Source organism: Bos mutus, chromosome 14 (genome assembly GCF_027580195.1).
Source record: "Bos mutus isolate GX-2022 chromosome 14, NWIPB_WYAK_1.1, whole genome shotgun sequence".
NCBI lineage: Eukaryota > Metazoa > Chordata > Mammalia > Artiodactyla > Bovidae > Bos > Bos mutus.
Window position 1 is genome coordinate 16,555,365 of NC_091630.1, and position 18,285 is coordinate 16,573,649.

General features: G+C 41.1%; 1 protein-coding gene and 1 long non-coding RNA gene across 3 annotated transcripts in view; both read right to left on the reverse strand.

Moving 5' to 3' along the window:
* The window catches only part of STK3 (serine/threonine kinase 3), a 309,491-nt gene extending 297,641 nt beyond the window's left edge, over positions 1-11,850 (reverse strand). For both annotated transcript variants that reach the window (XM_070383025.1, XM_070383024.1), the window contains exon 1: positions 11,607-11,850. In XM_070383025.1, the coding sequence (XP_070239126.1) occupies positions 11,607-11,632 (26 nt within the window). In that variant the 5' untranslated portion in view covers positions 11,633-11,850. The remainder of the gene's footprint in view (positions 1-11,606) is intronic.
* Positions 11,851-12,876: 1,026 nt separating this feature from the next.
* LOC138990743 (uncharacterized) overlaps positions 12,877-18,285 on the reverse strand; it is a 69,920-nt gene continuing 64,511 nt past the window's right edge. Inside the window, exons 4-5 of the long non-coding RNA XR_011466845.1 lie at positions 16,016-16,365; positions 12,877-15,481 (exon numbers count right to left, since the gene is read on the reverse strand). This is a non-coding gene — a long non-coding RNA (uncharacterized lncRNA). The remainder of the gene's footprint in view (positions 15,482-16,015; positions 16,366-18,285) is intronic.

Consider the following 18,285-nt stretch of genomic DNA (forward strand, 5'->3'; position numbering starts at 1 on the left):
CAGATCACTATTTCTAAGCCGTCGTTTAGAGAAGAGCACAGCAAAGAGAAAAAACAGGTGACAGTGAAACTAGACTTGGGGGTCGGGGCAGGAAAGCTATACGCAGCAGCAGAGCTTCCAGCGACCGAAACAGCACCCTGGACTGCTTCCACAGACTAACACTACGAACAGCTCCATGAGTTTTATTATGGTTTTTCATGAACTAAAATTTATTTTTAAGTAATATTAAGTAATCAAGAAAGCAAATGATTTGTCTCAGAAGACTGGGTCAAGTGTCCTCACTTTGAAATGAATTTCCATAAAAACTGGTTGTTTTAAAAATATTTTAAGAGTATAATGCTTGAAGTGATTTACTTCATTTATTTGGAAAATCTGTTACATAATACATCACACTTCCCAGTAATGTTCGATACTTGAAAGTTATCACTATATCATATTTTGGGAAACTGTTTTACATCACATGACTTTTTTATGAACACTAACTAAAGCCGACTAATCAAGTGCTGCAAGTCTGTATCTAAAGGGGTGGAGTGATCCCATTTTCTTATCTTGGCCTAGTACTTGAATTCTTTTAGAAAAAAAGACCTTGGAAGTATAAATGAGACTCAGGTGTACAGAAGGAAAACTTATCTACCAGGAAAAGGAAATTATCAAAATACTTTCCTCTCAAGCGCTAATGAGTACATATATTATTAAGTTTCCACTGGAATTTTTATGAAATTCCTTTGTTTAATTTCATCTTTTTTTAATAATTCTTAAGAATTACATAAAATATAAATTCTATTCAGAGCAATCATTTCTCTCTAATCCCTTTTTGTGATCTAGATTTCACTAATTATTAAAAATGTTTGAACAGACATCATTTAATATCATTGGAAAATGGTTACTGGCTGCTATTTGATCGCAATGATGGACTAATTCACACAGCAACTGGTAAGTGCAACCTAGTGTCTTTTAATATAGTGAGCAATTACATCAAAACTAATTCTTTCTATGATTATGTGACACAGTGGCAAATGTAATTTCCCAACTATGTCACTGAAACAAGTATCTCATGTTACTTATTCAAAAGCACAATACAACTTAACAAGAGGTGTTAATAACAAAAGTAAAAGGCAGCAACATGTGGCATTTAACATCTGGATGTGCTTCATTTTGCAGTCCACCATACTACAGTCAGTTAGGGCTGGATTTATAAAGCAGCATCAAGATGCCCTTGAATTTTGTTTGTTTTTACACAGATACACTTGTATGCATACAAGACAAGGTAAGCTAAAAGGTCTACCTTAAAAGAAAGGCCTGAAATCTGATCAGGTCACTAGCAGTGTTACCTGTCTTAGAGTCTTTTATTTTCCTTTTCTCATTTAAGAAAAGAAGAAACTAGGTCACCTGAAACATTTAGAGGTAAGAAAAAAGTGAGGCTAGATATTAGGATAACAGTGGGTCACATGGTAACCAGACTAAGATAGAGAGAAGACGAAGATAAAAGTCCACTCTAAAAAGTCTCTACCACAGAAATCTGTCTACACATGTCCAATTTCTGACTCAAACTTAGAAACATAAATGCATGGTGGATATTATCCAGGAAAAAGTGTAAAACTGCCAGTGCTATCTCACATTTTTTGATAGACTAGCCCATAGTTTGAAAAAACGAGTCAGGTTTCCTATCTAGAAATAAAACTCTTATTTTAAAATAACATCATATAGTGGCCAGGTTAGGGTCTTGAAATACCATCTCTCACTAAAAGTAGGGCTTACTGTACAGGTTGATTCCAGATCTGGGACAAAAGATGAACAAGATGAGCCCTCTGCAGAGAGCAAAGAAGCTCTCCAAAGACCATGCGGGTCATGTTGTCGCTTAAAGGGATTCCCACTGATCAATGATGGGACACTCTGAGCTGCAGCAAAAGTAAATGCAATGAATTAAATCCATCAAATATGTTTATACCCATCAGCTCACAATGGCATTTTTAAAAAAGAAAAAAAAGAAAGGAATGAGTCCCCTTTGGAGGAAAACAGGGACTTGATTCATTATCTTAAAAACAGGTAAATAAAGGGAAAGAATCAAGCATTTATCCTGTCTTTCCTTTACATACTATACCACTGGCTAACCAAACAGAAGCTAAGAAAAGTGACTCTTTAAAAAACCATTCCAACTAATAATTGAAAACAAAATGGTGTATTTTCAATTTCACCATTCTGCAACTCCCAACAAATTAACAGAAATAAGTATTAACCATCAACAGCTGCTAACATCACAAAAAAGAGAGGCAACTAGACATTAAGTGACTCATACAGTCTTGACAACACCACCTATTATGATGCCTAAGGGACTGACTTGAGCCCTGGATCCAGACTTGAGCTCTGGATCCAGCTGCCCATCTGCAGGAAATATGGAGGACAAATGAACGTGCTGAACTGCGCTTTGAGTAAGCAATCAGCAAGATCCAGGCTGTGGGAAACAATTCAACAGGAAAAGGAGAAGAGAAAAGACAGAGGACCAACCTAAAGATTAAAAACAACTCATATTAAAACTTTTTTAATTGCCAAGACTAACCTACAGTGTCCAGCAATGCACATTCAAGTTTTTACCATAAAAGTAAGGATAATGGTTACATGTGGGGAAAGGTAGCTGTGATTGGCATGGAGCACTCAGAAGGGGCTTCTCTAGAGGGTGGCAAAGCTCTGTTTCTTAACCTGACTGGTGATTATAAGGGTGTCTGCCTTATAGTAATTCATCAAACCATGCATTTGTTTTTTACTGATGTTTCATTTTGCGATAGAAGAGTGAAAGTCGCTCAGTCGTGTCCAATTCTTTGCGACCCCTTGGACTCTAGAGTCCATGGAATTCTCCAGGCCAGCATACTGGAGTGGGTAGACTAAGGTTTTTCTTAAATATCAGGTCACTCGAACATTTCAACACTTAACAAAGGCTTGATTTGTTTCCCATTCTCTAGTCTAATGCAGTAAAAACAAGAGGTTGAAGAAAGAAGTCAATGCCCATCATTTCCTCCCTACACATTTCCTCTTCTTGGGGGAACCACCTAATATCAACATGTTGGGCCAAACAGATTCACATTCCTGGGAGTTTGGAATTCTAAGGAAGCAAATATAGATAACTAACCTGTTCCTCTCCCAGTCTTTCACCATCCCCCAAATTGCCAAATCCAAAACCCACGAGCCAGAATTGTTTCCTTCTTCCTTATTCCCCACACCTGATTTATCGGTCTTTCATTTCTAACTCCAAAACATAACTTAAATCTGTCCACTTCTCTTCATCTCCGTGGACTTCACCATCTCTAACCAAGAACTACATCAATGGCCTTCTCACTTGTTTCCCTGCTTTTATTCGTGTGTGTGTGTGTGTGTGTGTATGTGTGTGTGTGTGTGTGTTTAGTCACCCAGTCGAGTCCAACTCTTTGCGACCCCAGGGACTGCAGCCCACCAGGTTCCTCTGTCCATGGGATTTCCCAGGCAAGAATACTGGAGTGGGTTCCCATTTCCTTCACCAGGAGATCTTTCCCACCAAGGGATCAATTGAACCTGCCTCTCCTGCACTGCAGGCAGATTCTTTACCACTGAGCCATAGGAGTAGATTTTATTCTTAACCCTCTACAATTTATCCTACCCAAGCAATAAGAGTGCTCTTATAAAGACACAAACTGCTTAAAATTCCACTTAAAACCCTTTAGTGATAGCCACTATACTGACTTAAATCCAAATTCCTTTAATCATGGCTTGCATCATTGAATCCCTGCCCATCTCTCTGACCTCATCTCCAACCACTTTCTCCCAGTCTACAACACAGCCACTGTGGCCTTATTTCAATTCCTCCCACACACCACACTGTAAACTCTTCCCCACTTTCAGGCCTTCTCATAGCTTTTTGCTCTGCCTGGAATACTCTTTGCAGACACTCACACAGAGTATTTGTCAACCTCATGTTGACAGCTTAAGTACTACCTTCTTAGGAAACCTCCTTCAACTACCCTATCAAGCAGGTTCCACCATCTCCCTTAACAATATATACTGCTTCTCTCCCTCACAGCTCAAGCTCCAACTAAAGTGGATGTTCGAGGCCAAAGATTTCATCTGTTGCATTCAACCATGTACATCTGGCATTTGAAAGGTAGTTAATTAGCAATTACTAAAGATATGAATAACTGAGCAAATTAATGAACTCAAGGGTGACAACCAATTGATGCCTTGAGCAATAATGGGTGAGTCTTAAAGAAAGTCAGTTTTTAAAAAGAAACAGGAGAATGGGGCAACCAGCCAGACAGAAAAAATAATATGGCCAGAGACAGAAAGAGTCAAGAAAATTAACTGCCTATTCTCTTTAATTTCTTCAAATATGTAAAAAGTTCACCTAAATCACAAAAATAATCCGAACTTACATTTCTTTTCAATCACAGAACTCTAGGTCCCACAATTTCAGAAAACCAAAAACTCTAAAAGTGAAAACATGATCTGCAACCTAAATGTCCATCAACAGATGACTAGATAAAGAAAATACAGTACATATATTCAATGGAACATTACTCAGCCATAAAAAGAATGAAACAGTGCCATTCACAGCAACATAGATGAATCTGGAGATTCTCATACTGAGTGAAGTAAGTCAGATGGAGAAAGACAAATATCATATGATATCACTTATATGTGGAATCTAAAAAAAATGAACATATTTACAAAACAGAAATGGACTCAGAGAAAACAAACTTCAGGTTACCAAAGGGATGGAGGGGCAGATAAATCAGGAGTTTGGCATTAAAACATGCACACTACTATATATAAAACAGGTAAACTACAAAGATCTACTGTACAGCACAGAGAACTATACTCAGCATCTTGTAATAACCTATAATGGAAAAGAACCTGAAAAAGAATATATGTATGTGTGTGTGTGTATAACTGAACTACTTTGCTGGACACTTGAAACTAATGTAACATTATAAATTAACTACACTTCAATTAAAAAAAAAAACAGATATAGAAAGCAACACTAAAGCAAAAAAAAAAAAAAAAAAGAAAGAAAGACCTGGACAGAGAATAACACTTTATATTTTGAATTAAAGAAACTACCTCATCTTTAGAAATCATATATGCTCAACGATTTCCCCGATTTTTTGTGTATCAAGATACTAATACTTATAACAACATATCCGAAAAATTTACTCCATTTTACCTCATTACTAAGATGTCTGGTATTACACAACATCTATATATTAAATCAGGGCTACATGTGCACACTAATTCAGAACCCACACACAGTACTACATGTGTACACCTATATTAATTATCACTAATACTGACAGCTTTCTGTAATTCTCATTTTGCTACAGAGTCATGTTTTAAGATATATCTTTTGAGGTTCTCTTAAGAAGTTCAAGGTAATCTGCACCTCAATTTCACGGCATGCAAGCAATGGACTTATTTTTAACTGTCATACATGTCTGTTTACATATCTGTTACTTTCATTTATGCAACTTGAGACTGTATGTAGAAAAAAACAGTTGTAATAAGACACTTCAAATATACAATCTTTGTTCTACACTATAAGCTAAAAGCTTTGGAAAATTAGAGTAATCTTGACACACGAAGCAATTCAAATGAAATCATAACAAGAAGCTTGAGACAACTGAAAAAGAAAATGTCTATCAGAGTAAATGTTCACTTTAGAAGAAAAATCTAAAGACCTCTCTGGTAGACAGAAAGGGTGGAGCTGGTATGGAGTCAGAAATTGAGGTTATCATAATTACAGTGGGATATTTCCAGCGTACAGGGTCATTCTACATCACAAGGCAAAAAAGCCTTTACCTTCAAGAAACCTTCATGTATTATTGTTGTTGTTTTAGTCGCTCAGTCATCTCCAACTCTCTTGAAACTCCACAGACCATAGCCCCTCAGGCTCCTCTGTCCACAGGATTTCCCAGGCAAGAATACTGGAGTGGGTTGCTATTTCCTGCTCCAGGGGATCTTTCTGACCCAGGGATCGAACCCACGTCTCATCCACTGCAGGTGGATTCTCTACCACTGAGCCACCAGGGAATATGTTCCTTTATAAACCCTGTCAGATGCCAGGCATAATCATTTTCCACTTTTCCGTACCTTAACTGGGACGTGGACACAGTGTTCAAAATAAAGTTGTTTTTAAATAATGGTTTCCTCTCTCTCCTTCACCTCCCTCCTTTTTGTTTTACAAAGAATAGCTCTATTGTACATATAGCTTGTTACAATTATACCACTCTGGATTCCTTTGGCAATGCCATCATCAAGCTTTGAAGTATCAGGAATAGTGCTGGAAACACAATCAATTTCCTCACTGTCACAACTATATATACCAATGAAGGTTTCTCAAACTGTAGTTCACAACTGGTTAGTAGGTTATCAAAATTTGGTGGGTCATGACTAGCAACTTTTCAAAGAACTAGAAAAGAACAGAAAATAGAAAAATACCAGAGAACATTACACGTAGTTCATTTCATAAAACTGCTGCTTTGGAGTCTCATCATCAATATTAAATAATAATAATAATAATATATGATGGGCTGAAATGACAGTACCTCTAATTCTACACAGACTTTTTTGAAACTAGAAAAACTAAATTCTAAGCACTTTCCCCCTATTCAACCAAACAAGAAGTGCTCAATTTAAACCCATTATCTTTAAAGCTTTACTAGTACACATTTCTGGAATGAGCACTGAAATTTTCTGGGATTATTTCAGGAAAACAAATTCCAAAACTAGCTGTGTTTAACATACATTTATCTTTTTCTTTACATCCTAACAAATTCTTCAGTGCCAATATATGCTGTATCTCAGCCCCTTAAAGAACAATGCATAAATTAATCATTGTCAAGAGTTGACTAAAAGACTGAGTTTATCTCCTGTCTTAACGCACAACTAAAGTTTGCTCACCAAGAACTGCTCCAGAGGCTGTCATACTCCCTCTAGAAAGGAAGAGCCAATTGATTGTTCCCATCTACAGGGCCTAAATCCATTCTAATGGAGTTGGAGCCACCCCGAATTAACCAAGAAAAGCCAAAGGGAGGACAAACATGCTTTAGCAGGTTATGAAACCTTGGTTATGGAGCCAAGTCGTTAATGTAAAGAGACACTGTTTGCCGGATTCTTTTCCCACTGAACTACTTGAACATCTCCTGTGCTTGCCTGCCACTGAAGCTGGAAGCTTTCACCAGTTTAACTCAAATAACTCTTCTTATCTTGAGCTTCAGCAGTTTACTCTTTTCTCATAATCCTTCCGATATTTTCACTATTTCAATCCAACTTGTCCTCTAAGTATAACCTTAATCAATGAACTTTAAACTTTAAATAACTATCAATCCTATAACCCATCAGGGACCAGGCTTATCTGGTAAAGGATTTCTCTCCAACAATGATTTCTATCCTCTCTTTGACAAGTACCCTCCAGCAACCAGAGTTCTCATGTTCCCCACCTACCACAGAGATCCACCTCCCCTTCTATGAATGTTCTACCTGGAGAAGAGCCCATGTTTGGTCACTTTCCTCTCTACCTATCAAAACTCACCTATTCTATGGTCATTTTTCTGTCATCTAGTAGTTCCCCTAAACAGAAATCTGATAAACTCAATCTATCAAAATACTGATAATTGACAACCATTTAGTGGATTTCCTCTCCCAGTTGTTGTTCAGTTGCTCTGTCTTGTCCAACTCTTTGCGACCTCAAGGACTGCAGCACACCAGGCTTCCCTGTCCTTCACCATCTCCCAGAGCTTGCTCAAACTCATGTCCATTGAGTTAGTGATACATCCCTTCCCAGAGGGACTTCATTTTAATAAAGACATCTGAAGATCTCTGTGATGAGGTATTAAGGAAATCTGGGGGATCTAAAAGCCATTCTGATTCTCAAATTAGGCAAAAGATGTGGTCAGCCCTATCACTATGTTAACACGGGCCTTGTTGAGGAGAGCAAATCAATATTGGGAAGGTAAGAGGGGCCTTCCAGGTCATCTAGGCACTAGTTTCTCAGAACTGGTTGTACACTGGAATCTCCAACTCCCAGAGGAGACGAATGATACCCAAAGAAGCAACTTTCAAAGTCAGTGGCAAAGCTCGGCCTAATATCAAGGCCTGATGCTATGTCAGATATATATATAAAAAACAGTTTATATATATATATATATAAACTAAAAGTTTAAAGACATGTATGGGAATGACAAAATGTACGGGAATGACAAACACCCAATTCACAACAGTGACAACCCTCAAGGGGATGGGAAAGGAATGCGAATGAGAAGAGATATACTTAGGGAGCTTCAATTATATTGGGAATATTTTATTTCTAAAGCTGAGTGGTGATATGTAAGTATTTACTAAATTCATTCCCATTATCTTTTGGATGTCTAAAACTTTGTAATAAAAAAAAAAGAACAATCTTAAGATTGATACTCAAATGAATATCATTATAGGAATAAAAAGAAACAGTTTACGCTAGAAAGCACTCAAATAAGATACTTTATGAAGCCGACTTTGACTAAAACATAGATCACTAGTAAAAAAATAATAGATAAATAACACAAACTTTTCTAAGGGAAAATCATGAACAAAGGCAAACCTGGGAGTACCCACAGCCTATAATCTAAACAAAGAACAATAGGGAGACCTTAGAAGGAAAGATTCAGCTTGCAGAAGTAACATAAGGCTGGGGGTTAAGGTTGAGACCAAGCTATGGAGCTCTTGGGTACCTCAACGAGTGTGCCCCAAACTCCCCGCCCCTGCAAAAAAAAAAGGAAGAGCATGACTGAAGTGATGTTTTAGCCAAAAAAAAAAAAAAAAATCAGAACAGAAGCTGTGTGCAGGATGAACTAGTGCAGCCTGCTATAGATCAGCAGAGGATTCCATACGAAACCAAAAGGGGAACAGAGGGAGGTGAGGCACTGAGAACCAAGTCCTAGGGCTCTGCCTCTACGCCAAAGAGAGCTCTTCTGCTGTTAAAATGTTTTGATGAGCACTGAACTACAGTGCCCAACTGGAAGGCACTGCTATAAATCAACTGTGAGGGTCTTAAAACCCTGGAATGGGGTAGTAATACTGGGAATGAAAGGGGGTGGACACAGACTTTCCGATGGAAAATCTGATATGATGTAGTGACAAACTAAGTAAGATAATGAAAGAAATGGATCCACATGAAGAAACCAAAAATACTGAGAAGCAGCTACGGGTCATATACACTTGATCATCAGCAACACATTTGTGAGCATGTAATAATGTCTGAACCCTAAGGGAGAACTACTCACAGCAGATAAGCGAAGTGGAATTCTTACAGAGATTAAAAGGAGAACAAGCAAAGGGGACAAGAAGATTATAGAAAGAGATGCTCGTGGAATGCTAAGACAGCAAGCAGAGTTTCAGTTTCAAAAAGAGGCATCACTGGACACAATGAGTGGGTACACAACCCTTGAGTCAACAGTACTGAACATATTATGAAGCAATTGTTAAGAACATATTAAGAAGTAAGTGTTCTACTGGCACTTCCTCCACCCGACCAAGTTATTTAACCTTTCCAAGTTTCATTTAATAAGGAAAATATAGACAACTAACATTATTGAACATATTATGAAGCACTGTACTGTAAGTGCTCTACATATGACCTCATTTACTCCAAAACACATTTTACAGATGAAGAAATTAAATTCAGAACTAGCACAGTAAGTTGCAGAGCCAGGATTCCTATTCCTTGAGACAATGAAGTAAAAGAATGCATATACAAAATTCTTGGCAAATAGTTAAGATCTCAAAAAAAAAAAAAAATGGGTAGCTTCATTTCATTATTAGAGGGCAATCATTAAGAGGCGCAACACAAAAATTCACTGTCAGTTCTCTCTGTCATAGCCCTCCATGTGGTGAACCCTCTTAGTGTCCTCATCTTATAAAACAGGATTAATGTGTATAATCCAACCTACTCAATGGGGTTGCTTTAAGGATTCAACAATAGGATGGAAAAGAAAACGCTATGAAAAAAATCTTTAAGAGACATTCAAACATATGGGATTTGTCACATATCTTTTGTGCTTCAGAAATGCCTTCCTGGATGAACATGTCTCTCTGAAGAGAGCTAAAATTAAGTCTCTTAAACGTGCAACCAACCACTTTGAAAAGTATGTCATCACCGGATGGTGGTACACACCACCACCCCTCCCCCAACCCCTCCAGGTTCTCTACTGTCCCTGTGAGGGCAGGGGTTCGCTCTTACATCTACAGTGAAACTCTCATAACTTGGCGTAGAGCTCATCAACAGAGAGAGTTTCTCCTTCAATTCAGTCATTCAACTTGGCCTTACTGTAGGATCTCAGAGGTACCCTTTACAGTCCTTCCAAAACAAAATGGGGGGAAAACTGGTTCCAGTTTGTTACAGTATTAAAACTGAGTACCAAATCAATATTAGAATTGGGATATTTTAAAATGCCAGAGAAGAATTTATCAAGGGCTCCAACAGCAGGTCTCTTTTGGAAACTCCCCAACAACCCTACTTTTTCACCTGAACAGATGGTTCCCAGGCTTCAAGGCTCACATGTCTTGTCACACAATTCACAATAGGTCACCAAGTTCCTACCTTTGCAATTATTCCATATTCTTGAATATACTGCCTTTCATCTAAAGATCTCTAGCTATCAAAACTCTTCACTCTTCACAACAGCACTATCTGGGAGAAAGACTGGTACCCTTATTTTACAAATTAAAAATGAAAGATCGAAGTGAAATGCTTTATCCAACATCAATCAACTGATTCACTCTTTGAAATACACATTACCAATTTGCATCAATGGACAGCCTTGATTTAGCTTTTCAAGACCATTTCAAATTCAAGTTCAAAACTATCTAGCGTGTACTGCTACTTTTCCAATATACCAGAGAATATTAACGAACAGTAAATACCAAAGCATCACTCTTTTAACATGCTAAAAGAAAAACAAACCTATACATACATACACACACACACTCTCTCTCTCTCTCTCTCTCATATGGGGGAGGGGTTCTAATTTAAGACTCCTACTGTCCTGCATCCATAAATACTTTGAACTTGCAGAGTAAGGGGCGAGGAACACCTGTTAGTGCAGCATTTGCACAGTTAAGTTTTACAGACTGTCTAGCTATTAATATTCCTTGAACTGTAAATAAACAACCCGCTTTCTTAAAAAAAAAAAATGGTGGGGGGTGGGCAACATTCTGGAAAACATTTGACAAGAAAGCCTAGATGGTTGTACAAAGCCCAGTAATTTCCTAGTTTTACGTCTCCCAGATGCTGAACCTGACACGAGGGAGAACCGCGCCCTTCCCCGGAGTCCAGCCGCGGGGCGCCCCGCGCTGCCCACCGACTCTCCCCGCGCGCGCCAGGCCCGGCGAGTCGCCGGGGACTCGAGGCTCGGCCTCCCCTCCGGCCCCGCCTCACCCACCGACAGGCGCGGCCGGGCGCTAGGACCCGCCCTGCGACCCCCGGCGCGCCCGGCTCGGGGCCCGGCAGTCGCGGAAAGGGGATCGCGGTCCCGCCCGGCCTAGCCGCCCCCGCCCCGCGGCCGGCGGCGCCGCCTCCCTCCTGCTCCTCGCGCCCCGCGTTCGTTTACCTCTTGGGCGCTGGCGGCTGCTCCATGGCGGCCAGGCGCAGAAGGAGGGACCAGGTGGGCGGCGAAGGCGGGAGGCGGGCAGAGGGCCGGGGCACCAGCCGGCCGAGCCCGGAGAGCCGCAGCAGGAAACTCCAGGAACTCGAACCAACTTTCCCGTAACTCCGCGGCGGATCCCCCGCCCGCAGGCCGAGCGGGGCTCCTCCCGGCCCGCCCCGCCCCTCGGCCGCCGGCCCCGGCAGGGGGAGGGTAGGCGGGGCCGGCGGGGGGAGGGTGGGCGGAGCCGGCCGGGGGCCGCGGAGGGGTGGGCGGGGCCAGGCGCTGGGGCCGGGGCGCAGGACAGGGCCGGCCCTGGTGCAGGAGTGGGGAGGAAAGAAACCCGGAGTGGAAGGGCGAGAGGCTGAGGCCTAGTCTGGACCCAGAGCCAATCTCGGCTGGCCTGGGGCACGTTCTTTTCCAGTGGCCCGAAGCTGCCGCTCCTCACTCGCCTTCACTGCTTTTGACCCTATCTGATTTGACTCGTTTCTCTGGATTTCCCAAGGATACCTTTCCAAACATCTTGAAGCAACCTTTTGAAGTACTGCTAACTGCCAACGCTTCCCTCTCTAGTTCTCATGATTATTGGTTATGTCTTCCCCCAGCCAGCCCCTGGGCCTCGGGATGCTTATGGATCATGTCTAATTAAAAAGAAAATTAACTGCAGTCAGAGCTCTCATGCACTAGATTCAGTGTGGCCTTGCCGGCTGTTCAGTTAGGTAGCCTAGCAAAACTATCACAAATTATGAGTCCCTAGAAAAGTCCTCCTAACGGTTTGTTTCCGTCCCTCTTGCCGCCCCTCCTCCCAGCCTGTCCCCAAGGACCTTACCCCATGGTAATTAGGCCCCTTTGTGCACCCATATTGCGTGTGTACCATTTAACCCTAAATTTCATCTATAGATAACTTTTCTTACGACCATACACAGCTGCTGTGTATGTCATTTGCTTGTTTTGTCAGAAGTTGTCAAGATGTAGAGTCACAGAGCTTTTTGAGGTTTAGAGCAAAGAATGTTGTGAACATAATTCAAATCACACTTGTCTATTAACAGGTTAGGGTCTTTTTGCGTTATTTTCAGTTTTGCTATGTAATAAACTTAGATGATTTATTTTCAAACCATTAGGCTCTCCCCCTAAATTTAGTGATTTTAAGTGCATTAAGATCATTTGCTGTTGAAACTGAAAGTCAAAATTTGTGAACAAAAGAGATTACTACAGAATGTATACTTATTTCCATTTATTGAAGAGCCACAGACTAACAGTTCAGAAGTAACAAGACAATTGTTAAGATGTCAAAGCTAGGAAGAGCCTTTGAAATTACCTCATTCCGTCCCTCACTGACATCCTCATCCCCAACACTGCTAGTCCCTTCAGGCCAGGGGGTGGCAACTGCCCTGCGAGTCTCTGATGCCTCTATTCTCTACATTCCCCTAGACCTCAGCCCTCCTCATATAACCTGAATTTCAGTGCACCTTCAAAAGCATTTCCTGTTGGAACCCTAGTTGAGACACCCATAAAGAAGTTTTGTAGAATGAGGAGGAATAGTATCAGAAAACAAATCTCTGAGGTCTCTCCTTGGTTTGAAAAACAGGGGGCTAACAATTATTGTATGACCCCAATGGGATCAGACATTTGGCTTACGTTATCTCATTAAACCCTTAAAACTGCCATGTTAGGTGGTTATTTAGGTGAAGAAACAGGTTCAAATAGGTGGAGGGAGTTAAACTAGACCCAATAGAAAAACTGCATTCTAAATCATGCCTTTAAAACTCCAAAGCCATGCCTTATCCCACTGTAAGCTAGGTGATAAATATTTACTGAGCTCTTATGGCAGAAAGTAAAGAAGAACTAAAGAGCCTCCTGATGAAAGAAAGAGGGGAGTGAAAAAGTTGGCTTAAAGCTCAACATTCAGAAAACTAAGATCATAGCATCCGGTCCCATCACTTCATGGAAAATAGATGGGGAAACAGTGGCTGACTTTATTTTGGGGGGCTCCAAAGTCACTGCAGATGCTGAGACACTTATTCCTTGGAAGAAAAGTTATGATCAATCTAGACAGCATATTAAAAAGCAGAGACATTACTTTACCAATAAAGGTCCATCTAGTCAAGGCTATGGATTTACCAGTAGTCATGTATGGATGTGATTGAGATTTGGACTATAAAGAAAGTTGAGCAATGAAAAACTGATGCTTTTGAACTGTAGTATTGGAGAAGACTCTTGAGAGTCCCTTGGACAGCAAGGAGATCCAACCAGTCCATCCTAAAGGAAATCAGTCCTAAATGTTCATTGGAAGGACTGATGTTGAAGCTGACACTCTAATACTTTGGCCACTTGATGCAAAAAACCGATTCATTTGAAAAGATGCTAATACTGGGAAAGATTGAAGGCAGGAGGAGAAGGGGATGACAGAGAATAAGATGGTTGGATGGCATAACCGATTCAATGGACATGAGTTTGAGTAAACTCCGGGAGTTGGTGATGGACAGGGAGTCCTGGCGTGCTGCGGTCGATGGGGTCGCAAAGAGTTGGACATGACTGAGCAACTGAACTGAACTATGTATGCAGGCACTGTTCGCAGTGCTGGGGATACAACAGTAAAGAAAACAGACAAAAATTCTTGCCCTTGTGAGGTTTACATTAGGGAAACACAATAAGACAAGTAACTAATCAATAATGTTGTTGTTCAGTCACTCAGTCGTGTCTGATTCTTTGTGACCCCATAGACTGCAGCACAGCAAGCTTCCCTGTCCTTCACCTGGAGCTTGCTCAAATTCATGTCCACTGAATTGGTGATGCCATCTGGCCATCTCATCCTCTGTCGTCCCCTCCTCCTGCCTTCAATCTTTCCCAGCATCAGGGTCTTTTCCAATGAGTCAGCTTTTCGCATCAAGCGACCAAAGTATTGGAGCTTCCGCTTCAGCATCAGTCCTTCCAGTGAATATTCAGGGTTGATTTCCTTTAGGATTGACTGGTTTGATCTTCTTGCATCTCAAGAGTCTTCTCCAGCACCACAATTGGAAAGTGTCAGTTCTTTGGTGCTCAGCCTTCTTTTTGAGCACCCACATTCATACATGACTACTGGAAAAGCCATGGCTTTGACTATATGGACTTTTATCATCAAAATGATGTCTCTGGTTTTTAATATGCTGTCTAGGTTTGTTATAATTTCCTTCCATAGAGCAAGCGTCTTTTAATTTCATGGCTGCAGTCACTATCTGCAGTAATTTTGGAGCCCAAGAAAATAAAATTTGTCACTGTTTCCATTGTTTCCCCATCGATTTGCCATGAAGTGATGGGACCAGATGCCATGATCTTAGTTTTCTGAATGTTGAGTTTTAAGCCAACTTTTTTCACTCTTTTCTTCCACCTTCATCAAGAGGCTCTTTAGTTCCTCTTTGTTTTCGGCCATAAGGGTGGTATCATCTGTCTATCTGAGATTATTATTGATATTTCTCCCAGCAATCTTGATTCCAGCTTGTGCTTCATCCAGCCCAGCATTTCGCATGATGTACTCTGCATAGAAGTTAAATAAGCAGGATGGTAATATACAGCCTTGATGTACTCCTTTCCCAGTTTTGAACCAGTCCATTGTTTCACGTCTGGTTCTGTTTCTTCTTGACCTGAATATAGGTTTCTTAGGAAGCAAATAAGGTGGTCTGGTATTCCCATCTCTTTAAGAATTTTCCACAGTTTGTTATGATCCACACAGTCAAAGACTTTACCATAGTCAATGAGGCAGAAGTAGATGTTTTTCTGGAATTCTTTTGCTTTTTCTATAATCCAACGGATGTTGGCAATTTGATCTCTGGTTCCTCTGCCTTTTCCAAATCCAGCTTGTACATCTGAAAACGGGTAAGAAAGAAAAATAAAATGGGGAAAGGGAATATAAAGTGGAGGGAAAGCATGAAATTTAGAAACAGCAACCAGGAAAGGCCTTAATGAGAGGGTGACTGAAGAGGAAGTGCAGGGAGAACCTCGGAGATTGCTGTCGGAGAAGAAGGGTGAGGCCAAGGGAACAACAGTAAGTACTAAGGCCTAAGGCCAGTGTGACTGGCATGTTCTTTATTAGTGAATAAAAGGAATTGTTTTTCTCCTGAATTACTCAGAAAAAAAAGAAAAAGAAAATTGCCTCAAGTCTCTGTTTTGTCTGTGGAAAGTCAGTCTGAAGATTCCAAGAAGGAAAGCATAGAAATCATCATTCAACCTGCAAATACGAGGCAGCAGCGTTCATGAACAGATGAAAGTTGTCGGAAAATTTCAGATTTAGATAAGGTTCGCTCAGCTTCACTTAACTGTGAAAGCAGCATAATTTGTTTCTGCTTCCAACTGGAATCAAAATTAAGTATATACTTTAATTATGCTAGTAAACAACTCACCAGAATTCCCAACTAAGTGCTCTAAGAAAGGGGTGCCGAAGCTTTTGGCATCAGGGACTGGTTTCATGGAAGACGAAATTTTTCCACGGAGCGGGGAGGGACGGTTTCTGGATGGTTTTCATAAAAAGCTCGCCACTTAGATCCCTCGCATGCGCAGCTGACAGAAGAGTTCAAGCTCCGGCAAGAATCTGATGCCGCCACCGACCTGCCAGAGCTCAGGCGGGAATGTGAGCCCTGAGGAGTGGCTCTAAGTACAGATGAGGCTTGGCTCGCACACCTGCCGCTCCCCTCCTGTCGTGCGGTCCGGTTCCTAACAGGCCATGGGCCTGTATCGTGTTGAGACCCCTGCTCTAAGAGAAAAGGGGAGTGAAAGCTTCAATTTGGAACCCAGTTCCTTTGAATAACGAAAGTGCATTTCTTGTCACTGAATACATACAGTGCCATGTTTTACCGAAGAAGGCGATGGCACCCCACTCCAGTACTCTTGCCTGGAAAATCCCATGGGCAGAGGAGTCTGTCTGGTGGGCTGCAGTCCATGGGGTCACTAAGAGTCGGACACGACTGAGCGACTTCACTTTCACTTTTCACTTTCCTGCATTGGAGCAGGAAATGGCAACCCACTCCAATATTCTTGCCTGGAGAATCACAGGGACAGAGGAGTCTAGTGGGCAGCCGTCTATGGGGTCGCACAGAGTCGGACACGACTGAAGCGACTTAGCAGCAGCAGCAGCCATGTTTTACAGATAGAAAAATATTTTTAAGAGGGAGGGGACGTATGTATACCTATAACTGATTCATGTTGATGTTTGACAGAAAATTCTGTAAATTAAACAATGTAAAAACAAAATTCTGTAAAGCAATTATCGTTCAATTAAAAAATAATTAAAAAAAATTTTTTTAATTTGTCCTTGCCATACTAGTTGCTACTATTGACTGAAACTACAAGTTTATATTACTCTTTTTCTCAATTTTATATTTATGTGAAAAATAATACTAATTAACAACTGTTAAACTTTCTTACCAGGGTTTGGGACAAAAAGAATGCTCCACTCAAATATATTATGTAACGTTTTTATTTGCAAGGAAGTGTTCCAAGAGACAGCTTTACAAAGCATTTTCTCAAGATCTGTTTTCTCTTTTCTAATTTAATGTTATAGTTAGTCTGAAACTAGCATGTTGCATTTGAATTCAACCACTATCCTTTTTTATCGTAGCAATCAAATTTTATTTCATTTATTTCACTTATTCCCCAATATCTTATCCATACTTGTCATAACAAATGTCTAGTGTCGGTTAAATATAAGCAACAACTCAAAATGACTTTTAAAACAAGAAGCCTAGAGATGGTGTTCCTGCTGCTGCTGCTGCTGCTGCTAAGTCACTTCAGTCGTGTCTGACTCTGTGCGACCCCAGAGACGGCAGCCCACCAGGCTCCCCCATCCCTGGCATTCTCCAGGCAAGAATACTGGAGTGGGTTGCCATTTCCTTCTCCAAAGCCTGAAAGTGAAAAGTGAAAGTGAAGTCGCTCAGTCATGTCCGACTCCTAGCAACCACAAGGACTGCAGCCTACCAGGCTCCTCTGTCCATGGGATTTGCCAGGCAAGAGTACCAGAGTGGGTGCCATTGCCTTCTCCAATGGTGTTACTAGGTTTGAGTAATTCTTTGATTTTCTTCTGTTTCCTGCCCTACCATGCACTGTAGGGTCTTCCTCAGGCTATCTTCTCCCCTCAGATAATGTCCACAGTAGTTCAAGCATCACATGGAGACATGACAGTGTCCATCAACAGAAAGTTATTTCTTTCTGAATACCACTTTTAAGATGGTGGAAAAGTCTATTCTAAAAACCCTCCTGCAGGTTCTCCTTCATATCCTGTTGGCCAGAAGTATGCCACAGAACTATTTGTGAGAAATGGTGTCACAAAACCTGTGTAGGGACTTCCCTGGGGGTCCAGTGGCTAAGGTGCCACACTCCCAATGCAGGGGGCCCAAGTTCAATCCCTGGTCAAGCAACTAGATCCCACATGCTGTAGCTAAGACCCAGTGCAGCCAAATAAATAGATAAATACCTGTGTAGACCAATTGCAACTCATTCCATGGGGCTGGGCTTTGAGCTGAGGCTGGGACCAGCCTTCCCAGAAGCTTATGGCAAGGAGGAGCATGAAAGAACAAAATTGAGACTCTATATTAACAAAGGATGGAGGAATCTGCTAAAAATAAGTACGTAGAATGTGACAGCAGAGAAGGCACTGGCGACCCACTCCAGTATTCTT